We start from the raw sequence: 9,825 nt of genomic DNA, 5'->3' as shown, positions 1-9,825 counted from the left end.
CTTATCATGCATGTACTGGAATGAACATTGTGCTGAATCTGAAGCCTTCAGTAAAGAAGGTTCATTATAAAGACAGAAATTACAGAATGAATGGGGCATAGAAAGAAACAAATGGGCCCGTCCTGGAATGCTACCAGCCACCAAATTTACCATTTAGTTTGCATTAAGTTGATTGTATAGAATAGAATAGAAGAAGAAAAGCATGAATTTAGGATGATTTTACAACAATGCAGGTATGCAGGTTGACTACAGTCACTAGGTGGCAGTGTTACTGACTTTCCCCATAAATCCACACTTGCCCACTTTAGCACTGAACAGAAACAACCACCTGAATTAAAAACTGTATGTGTACTTCTTTAGTTACACATTCCCTTTTGTTTAAAAACAGTGTGGAAAAAGTTATTTTCAAATGTGTTTTTTTTAATCTGATCATTGAGATTTATTATATGAGTTTGCATGGTGTCTTTGCAAAGTTGAGTCCCCTCTCTGTCCCATTTCAGAGCGTTGTGCTGGTCTGTCTGGACGCCGCTGCAGCCTGACCGCTCAATTTGTGCCCAAGGCCGTCTGTCCTCCAACAGCGACCAGCACCGAACACTTTTCAAAGTCAGCTGTATTCAGCAGGTTAGAGGGAAGCCTGTGTAATGAAGAGGGTTGTCCTTCCAGCAGCACAGACCATTGATAAGATAACTATTCCCTCAGGAGGTGTTCTGTAATTCAAGGACTGACTGGTAATCTATTCACACAGTCTGCTACATAGAGTTTGATTCTGTGTTTGTGGTTTTATCAAATGAAAAGCAAATAAAGTGTAAATAGTTTCCCAGCTATAATTTATCCTAAATGAAGAATAAATAAATAAATAAATAAATAAATAAATAAATAAATAAAAACATGCCGCTGGCCTAAAATAATCCGCTCTACACTGACACAGTAGCTGGTTTTAAAAAGCCATAAAATCAATTTTGCCACTAAAGTCCAACGCGTGATGAGACACAATGACCTTGTACTGTACACTGCACATGTGGTGTGTCTGTCTGCAATGACCCTGCAGATGCCTTTGCTTCAGAGAGGTGAAAGGGCCGACTGACAGAGGTCACAACAAGGATGTCTGATCTTCTCTATAGCTATTCCTGACTCCCGTGAAAACCGCCTGCTATTGTTAGCACAGCCCGGCTTAGTTTTAGTCGCTGCTGCTAGATGTTTGGAAACCTGCGAGCACTGAGATGTGTCTGCGCTGCCATCATGCTGGGAAGTGTTTGAAATCCTAAATCTTTAGAAATCAACTACATAAATACACCAAGTCATTCCAGTTCGATCATGTAATCAGATTAACTTCAGGTGCTCATGCGGGGACATTTTATTTATACAGTTTGTTGTTGATCTGTTGGCTCTCTGGATAACTGGTGCGCGTTCCAAGAAGTGTTTTGCTGCTCTGTTTAGCAGATTTGTGACATTCACACATACAGAAGTAAAAGCATAAGTTTAGTGATTGTAGTCATTGGATGGCAGCCGCAAGTCTGATCCTGCAGCCCTCCAACTGTAGATTTGAAACACAGCAACACAACTGTTTATCTATTTTCTTTGTACTTCTTTACGTCAGGCTGCAATTTGTTCTTTATATAATACACAACCACAAAACAGAATTTAAAGACGTCTAAAAACAGATGTTGGTTTGGCGAATCCCTCTTGATGTGTAATCTGATTACTGAATTCCCAGAAATGGAAAAGTATTGTCTTATTTGCACGGAAGATTTCACTTATTGTTGTTTCATTGCTCTCGGTCATTTGAGCGCAGGTACAACCTTAATTGGCTCCCACCTTTGGAAAAACAGCCGATTACTGTAATCTTGTTCTCAGCCATGATCTGATGTTACATGACAAAGTCTCATAACAGCCCAGATTAGTCCTCCTCAAGAGACTCTCAGTTTGAACCTAAATTCCTCTGAAGCAGAAAACTAGAGGAAAAAACTTTAAAAACTGGTTATCTATCTAATATTTTCTTCCATATCATGTTTTCCATAATACGTCTATTGTGTTTGATCAGAGGTCGCTGGAGCAGGATAACAGCATCTGCTCATTCAGCACAGCCCATAATGGACATTCCTGGTACCATAAGACTCCACGATGTCTGTATACTATCTAGCGTAGCATAAATAATGTGTTATGATATATATTTGCTCTGCATGTATATTATTCAGATTATTCAGATTGTGTGCTGCGAAGATTTTGGTTCCACCTTGTGCAAATGTTGCTTTTCCTGCTGCTGAATTGTGTTTTCTCTCACATGAGAATTATGCCTGACCATTTTGATAAAAAATGAAGGCAAGAAAAGCAAAATTATGATTCGGTAGTGCCTGCTGCGCCATGAAAAATGCTCCCTCTCTGTCCTGTATTAAATGAGCCGCAGGCTCTCAGCACACAGTGGCAGACAGGGTAGCCTGCACTCCATAATTATTGACAGGTTTGATGTACTCAGCGAGTGGAAAGTATGGGGACATTGGAGTTTCAGTTGTCTACCCCGGGGCTCATGACTGTAATGGAAAGATTAAAAGCTGTGGTCACATCACCCACCCAGTGCCAAAATACTAGCCGTTCCTCTCAGACACCCGCCCCATGTTTATTCCCATCACCTCCATTTTTACTTTCTCCCAGCCAGAGTAACTAGATTATAGGGGATTCACTTATTTAAAGAGTAAAAGCTCTGAAGCTTATTTTTGGATCATCCAAGAATACAACTCGAGCAGCGCTTGAGGCTCCAGAGGGAACTAACTTAAGTAAGCTACCTTTGCCTTGTGGGACAGTGCTGTGTTGTGGAGCAGCCAGTGAGCTGGAGGCTTAGTAGGTCAGCTCAGCGCTGTCTTTACTTTCTGTGCCACTCAGTCGGGATCACACTTTCATTTGTTGTACTCGGACGTGCTGCACCAAGAGGCTCCCCGCACAGCTCCATCATGTCTCTCAGGCTCCTGCCTGCTTTCGTTGTGGACAATGATGAGGATGATGATGGCAACTTCACAAAATGGATGAGCAGTTACTGGGGTCACGGAGCAGAAACCGGACAGTCCAGAGAGAGAAAACGCAGCTTCAGAAGATCTGCGAAACTGCAAGCGGATCGAAGAGCGTCGCTCCCGACTGTGGTAAGGACCACCAGCACTTGATGGATGCATGCGTGTGACTTTGAACAGTATGTGTTTACGCTGACATACAGACAGCAGCAGCACACCTTGAACCAATGATCTGACTGTCACAGCATGAAAGGTGTTTTTAAACTGATGTAAACCTGTTGATACAACTACCTTTAAAAATAAATTAGCAAAAAAACAAAATCACTGAATCAATCACAATGCACAACATGTCAGAGTGGGAAATTGAAAAAAGTTGTATTGAAATACAAAAGAGAAAAACATAGTGGAAAAAAAAGAAAATATGATGCCATTTCTCTTCTGGCAGCCAGTAGATGAATGCATGTGCGTTCTCCGTAGGTCTGTTATCTTGTTCAGGAATAGGATGACCTGACCTGTATTTTGCCTCAACCAGCTGCTCATCAATAATGTGAGCTGATGCACACGTATATGACTCTCCTCCATCTCACACTAACACACAGACATGCACAGATAGATTGTTTTAAATTGATCATATCCTGCTTCATCTCATGGAAGCAGGAGTTTATTTAGCTTCCTGTGCCGTGTGCAGACGTCCTGCCAGACGCCGCTTTAACCAGAGTTCACTGCTTACTTTCCTACTCGAAATTTATCTCCAGCTGAAACAAACAGACCCTGTGACAGGAATTCACAGACGTTTTTAAAAATCTCTGATGTTTTTTTAGCCATGGACTGCTGCATGCAAGAGAACATGTGCTCAATGGAACAGTGAATAAAGTGCTGCTTCATTCACTGCCATGAGTGAACTGACGTTTCACTCGCCTCCCATAACAGAGAGGTCAGAGGTCAACGGCAGCTACACAGCAGCACACTTGTGGCTCGTGCAGGAGGTGCTCAGTATAGCGAGGGACATACAGTTTACCAAGGTGGATGTTTACCAGAATGTAGGTGTATACCCTGTAAGCTCAGGGGTTCATAAACGCACCGCTGATTGCATATTTCCATATGATCAGAGATGTACTGATATTCTGTTTACATCTAGAAGTTTTGTGTGTTCTTCCTTTGGAACCAAAGAAAATCCTGATGTAACTGCAGGTGATGTAGAACAAAAGCAGCTGATGGGAGACCTGACGACACACCCTCATACAGACAGGCCTCTCAAACAAAGCACCGAGGGCTGCGGCTCAGCTGAAAATTAGATTTATTTTCATTGTGAAAGCCTGTGCTTCCTGCTGCCGATGCAGACCGACGTGAGCATTTGGCCCAGAGGAAGAACAAGCTGAATCATCTCGCTATCAATCCATAAGTGGAGAGATATGTACTGTAATGGAGTCTTTTTAGACACTGCTGATGAACTCATATTCAGCCCCTAATTCCATTAAAGGGATGTGGTGAAAATGTCAATAAAAACAGAATGCAATCATGTATTTATTGAGTTTTCTGAAGTGTTCCAGAGTCCATGCAGTAATTTCCATTTTAAAATCATGTGTTCACAAAGTGGTGAACCTCGCTCCATCCTCGCTTGTGAACGACTGAGCCTTCCCAGGATGCCCCTTTCATACCCAATCATGATCTTTCACCTGTTACCAATCAGCCTGTTTACCTGTGGAATGATCCAAACAGGTGTTTTTGGAGCGTTCCACATCTTTCCCAGTGTTGCTGCATCACATCCAGAATGAGCAGACATTAACAAAAATCAATGAAGGTGAGCAGTTAATACCTAAAAGAGGCCACTGAGTTGCACTGTGGGAGATGTAGGATCCAGTGTTTGTGGAGTAAAACTGAGGAGCTAAAAATCAGGATATTTCTGCGTCTGCTGTGTTGTCTCTCTTGTGAGGAGCCCATCTTTAAATTGAAGTGCAGTAAACTAAGTCACTGGAGTCTTTCTGACACACTCATCACTCTGAATTGCTGATTTTTTCATCACCAGCACATAAGTTAAGCAGTGAGTGATGAAAGAGTCATAACATGAAAAAAAAAGTTCACACTTGCTTTGTTTTGACTGTAACCTCAGCTTGCCTATTTTGCAACACATAAGTATAGTAATCTGATTACTGCTGTTGTTTAAATAATCATTGAACAGACTGGCCTCAGTTTAGATGTAAACTATAATTAGGTGGATGCCCTGCTGACATGGTTACTTAAGAATATCAGGCGTGATTAACCCCGCTCAGACAAACACTCAGCAGGATCGTCTGTCTGGTTTAATGTTCTTCATATTTTCAGCTTTTATGGGAAACGTGGAAATTGAGTCTGAGTCACTGAGTTTTGACGTTGTCTAACAGGACGTATTGTCCCTCTCTGTGTGGTCCACAGTCACAATTAGATGCCATGAAGCTGAACAGGCTCCACGCGGCTACAATGGCACCCACCCCGAGCCACATCAAGCCGAGAGAGGAGATGGGGGAGGTCAGGTCCCACCAGAGAGCTCGCCGGACCTCCTCGGACGACAACAACCGTTCCAAGTCAGCCGTCCTGGAGAACCGCATCACCACCATCCCAGAGCTCACAGAGTCCTTCGAGAGGAGGCTGTGTCTGGGCGATAAGAAGAACATGTCTCTGGTGAGCAGAAGTGCTGCAAAGTCAAAGGAGATTTAAGCAGGTTTTACAGTTTTCTGAACCAGGTCAGCGTGTTGTAGATCATCCAGTGAACTGCAGGGTGGATCAGGTTTGGTGCACTCGGTCTCTCACTATGATGAAGCCCTTAAAGATTAAAGAGCACTTAAATGCAGATTACAGAATGTGCTGATGGGATCGCGGACAGGTTTGAAAGGCCTGACGTGTTGAAAAGCTCATGTTTCTCATTGAAAACAGCGTCTTTTGTGACTATAGAAAGGGCTCCAAATGTGTATCATGTTCAACAAAGCTTTCAAATCAATTTTTACTTCAGTAAAAGAACAAAAGTATTAACCTTAAAATACACTGAAAGTACCCAAAGTAAAAGTGCTCGTCATGTAGAAAAGAATATTTCAGAATAACACATATTATAGTATTCGATTATACTTATTGATGAACTAATGTGCTTATTGATATTGAAGCTGGTACAGGTGGTTTAACTTTAAATACTTGAATACTGTAGTTTTATCTTAACATTACCTCATAACTGATGTCTTCACTATATCTGTATCATTAAACTACCATTACAGTTGCCTCTGAATCATAGTGGAGTATCTGTGTAAATGGAAATACTCAAATAAAGTACAAGCACCTCATAATTGTACGTAGAGTAAATGTACTTGGTTATTTTCCACCACCGGGAACCAGACAGCATCAGTATTGTAAATGTACCTGACCGATCATTGTGGTCAGAGGCTGAGCTTTAAAAACAAAGCTGCTTTCTTTCTTTTACAGAATGATGAAGATAAGCTGTGCCTGATCTGTCATGAGGACATGAGGAGGAGCGGAGGCGGAGTTCAGGAGCAGCACTGTTCGCACCGCTTCCACAAAGAGGTAAAACATCTTCTCTAAGTCAGACAGTGCGTGTCTCCTCCACCCTCTGCTTACACCACCCTGACCCTCCCATCGCCAAGCAGTCTCTGCATGTTCAGCCCAATCCCAGCATGTCACATATCAGATCCACGGCGCATGCAGGCAGCTCATTCCTGGACATGCATGATGTGAAGCGGGATGAAAACAACCTGTCTGCACTTGAAACTCTCTCTGTGGAAGCGTGGAGCTCCAACAGCTCCTTCTGACCGCCATGTCTCCGTTTGATGGGCGCTGAAGGCGGCTCGGAGGCCAGAGCAGTGCCGGCCCCGCAGCGGCAGCGAAGCGGCGGCTTTGCAGGTGAGGAGGCTCTCGGACGAGAGGAGGAAGTCGGCGGACGGACCGATCCCCACGGAGAAGGAGCAGCACACACTCCGGCGTCAGCTGTCCCTGCGGAGGCATCGCTGATATCACTCTGCGGAAGGAGGTGACTCCTCGGAGGAACGGTGGAGGATCTGCAGCCCGTGAGGCCTCAGGGGCCGCACCTGAACTGGTCATGGTGTGGCGTTCAAGTGTTCAAATGTCAGGGGCTTAACTGTGCCTGACGTGATCCTGTAAAAGTGCAAACTGCTCTGTGGGTTTCATTGGATAATTTACAATCAGTCAGTCAATCAGTCAGACAGACTTTGTATAGAATTTTTCATACAAAGCACTGTAACACAAAGTGCTTTACATAATAAAAACACACACAAAAAAGAACAAAAGCCAAATTTAAGATAATCCATAAATCATAATTACATCCAATTAGAAAAGTCTGAATTAAAAGATAAGATAGCACATTATTAATCCCCCGTAGGAGAAAATAGTGTTACAGGCAGCGCCAATAGTATTAGAAGTATGAAACGGAGACATAGAAGGGAATAAAACTAGAGAGTAAATAGAGAATAAATTCATAAAGCACAGGCGTGAGGTGTTTTCTTCATAGCAGTATATAAAACATGTCAGGATGTGTTTTCAGTGTTTGTGTTTTGTGTTGTAACAGATGAAAAATAAATAATCAGGGCAATAAATTATCCAGTTATCTACTTTTTCTTTCTTGAGCTCTTTTGTAACCACACCTCTTCATCAGTGCAGTGAATGTACAGTAAAACATGTGACAACAGCGTCCTCATAGCCAGGGGTCAGGGTCACTGTGGACCCTGTTGTGTGTGTGTGCTTTCAGTGGGTCAACATGTTGGAAACTACCTCCTGGCATCTGTGAGGGGAATCAATACCTGCAGGAATCATAAACATTCAGCCTGTAATAAGCTCTTTTAACATGTGTTTCAGTGCATGGAGCAGTGGCTGTGGAAGAAGCAGATGTGTCCCACGTGCAGAGTCCACGTGTCCATGCTGAAGCCCCTCTACTGGTCTTCGTCCCGCACCAAAGTCCCATAATGGTCCCGTACCTACACCTGCCATGTCTGCATGCCCGTGTGACCCACTGATCCCCAGACCTCCACCTCACCTCAGTCCTTCTGCATGATCGGTGCTCCCTGGTCAACGTGTGAGGGTTTACAGACAACAGCTCTCATCTTCAGTCATAGCAGGGGCCCTGGACAGTGTATGGCCCCAAAATAAGAGACAGAAATTGTAATTTCGGCATGTCTATATATGCATATATATAATATGAAGCTTCCATATTTTATTCTTTAAGTCCTCAAAAAGAAATTTTTATTTCCACATTTAAAATTTGCACATTTAAAAATACTCATCACACAGTTGGTTCAAACAAAGCTCCCACCTCTCACTGGGCAGACAGCCAGTCGTACTTTATGATGGCACTTGAGCTGGCCAATCATATGTCAGGGGTGGTTTACAAATCCTACCATGGCCAAGGGATGTCCTGCTCTACTCTGCCTGATTAGCTTACCTTGACATTCTTACCTTGTCCCACCAATAATCACTTCTCATGCCTAAACCTAACCAACCCAATCAAAGAAGGCAACTAGTACTGGCCAATCAGAGGCCTAGTAGGGCGGGTCATCCCTTCACCATAGTAGGATGCAGCTTTAGGCCCCTGATGCGCCTGCTGGCAGGTGGTCCAGGCCAAGAAATAGCCCCTTAAATTGGTTGTTTTTTTACACCTGGGTTTTTTACACTTTAAATAAATTAAATATAACACATTAACTGGCTTCAGAGCTGCTGGAGGGAGGATTTTGTTGCCCTTTGACAGAGCCAGATGAGCTGTTTCCCTCTGTTTCCAGTCTTTATACTATGCTATGCTAAGCTAAGCTAAGCTAACTGGCTGCTGGTTTTAGCTTTATATTTAGCATCTCATCTAACTCTTGGCAAGAAAGCAGAAAGGCACATTCCCCAGATGTCCAGTTCTTTTCTTTAATCGAGTCCTGATCATTTAACTTTCTGCATGTTGAATCAACATTTAGTTTTGAAAAATAAATATCTGAACCACACATTTTTTAATAGCATAAACCATTTTTAAATCTCTCCTTTGTCCGAAAAGAACAAACACATGAAACTCAGAGTGTCAATAGTGTGTTAGCGTGTGTGTGTGTGTAGTATTTCCATATTCAAACTAACTGGCCAGTGTTTATGTATCGTACACTCCGTCCATGCTGACGGCATGGACAGAAATAATGATACTTACAGCTTCATGGTGACTGAAAGTGAGTGAACGCACCCCCTTGTTTTCTGCCTCTTAATAATATTCACTCTGAAGTGATGAAAGTGAACTCCTCCTCCTGAAACAGTCAGCTGTCATCCTGTACCTCAGTTTCCATCTGCTCCATCTTCCTGCCTTATCTGTGCTATTGTTTTGCATGTGAAGAACTTTGCATGTGAGGTCTAATCTGCCGTCATCTACGAACTGTTGAGTACCTCGCACTGCCACATGAGAGTTTACAGCAACTTCTGGGTGTCCAACAAAATCGGACTCCTTGTACATAAATATATCCATATAAATGTGATTGTATTTCTAGTTACTGACAAATATGTCATTGGTTTTTTTTTTTCCACGTACAGTATGTGCATCACTACTGCTTTCATTTCATGTGATGTTAAATCATTTACCAACCCTGGTGATCAGTTGTGGTGGTGTCAGGATTTGTGTCCAAACAAAACAACATCTGTTTGCACTCTGCACCACTAATAAAGACTGTTAGGATCTCAGTAATTATAGCTGGAAGGTATCCAAGTCATTTTTTTTTTAATCTCTTTAAAGGGGAATTGTCACTAAGCTATATTCAGGCCTGCTGTCCTCTCTGAGAGATGTAAATTTGCTTTTTGGACTGTCTTTCATACATGA

At 42.7% G+C, this 9,825-nt stretch overlaps 1 protein-coding gene across 4 annotated transcripts; it reads left to right on the top strand.

Moving 5' to 3' along the window:
- Nucleotides 1-2,631: 2,631 nt before the first annotated feature.
- lnp1 (leukemia NUP98 fusion partner 1) lies at nucleotides 2,632-9,485 on the top strand. Of its 4 annotated transcripts, none has more exons than XR_013075855.1 (5): nucleotides 2,632-3,131; nucleotides 5,412-5,657; nucleotides 6,447-6,545; nucleotides 6,822-7,155; nucleotides 7,851-7,966. XR_013075855.1 is itself a non-coding variant. In XM_076722233.1 (5 exons), the coding sequence occupies exons 1-4, from the start codon at nucleotides 2,946-2,948 to the stop codon at nucleotides 6,987-6,989; spliced, it is 699 nt and encodes a 232-aa protein (XP_076578348.1). In that variant the 5' UTR covers nucleotides 2,632-2,945; the 3' UTR covers nucleotides 6,990-7,008; nucleotides 7,851-7,923. The 4 variants fall into 4 exon arrangements, 3 of the variants coding, with proteins under 3 accessions (XP_076578348.1, XP_076578357.1, XP_076578334.1); XM_076722233.1 differs by having other exon boundaries at nucleotides 6,822-7,008; nucleotides 7,851-7,923; XM_076722242.1 differs by lacking the exon at nucleotides 6,822-7,155 and having other exon boundaries at nucleotides 7,851-9,485.
- Nucleotides 9,486-9,825: the final 340 nt, after the last annotated feature.

The sequence above is a fragment of the Chaetodon auriga genome, chromosome 3 (assembly GCF_051107435.1).
Source record: "Chaetodon auriga isolate fChaAug3 chromosome 3, fChaAug3.hap1, whole genome shotgun sequence".
Lineage (NCBI taxonomy): Eukaryota > Metazoa > Chordata > Actinopteri > Chaetodontiformes > Chaetodontidae > Chaetodon > Chaetodon auriga.
This window is presented reverse-complemented; position numbering and strand designations above follow the sequence as displayed.

Excerpts from the sequence above, each read along its gene's own strand:
- lnp1 (XM_076722219.1), top strand. The coding sequence starts at position 2,946 with ATGTCTCTCAGGCTCCTGCCTGCTTTCGTTGTGGACAATGATGAGGAT. Across the intron at positions 3,132-5,411 it reads GAGCGTCGCTCCCGACTGTG|TCACAATTAGATGCCATGAA; the intron begins GTAAGGACCACC and ends TGTGGTCCACAG. Across the intron at positions 5,658-6,446 it reads ATAAGAAGAACATGTCTCTG|AATGATGAAGATAAGCTGTG; the intron begins GTGAGCAGAAGT and ends TTTCTTTTACAG.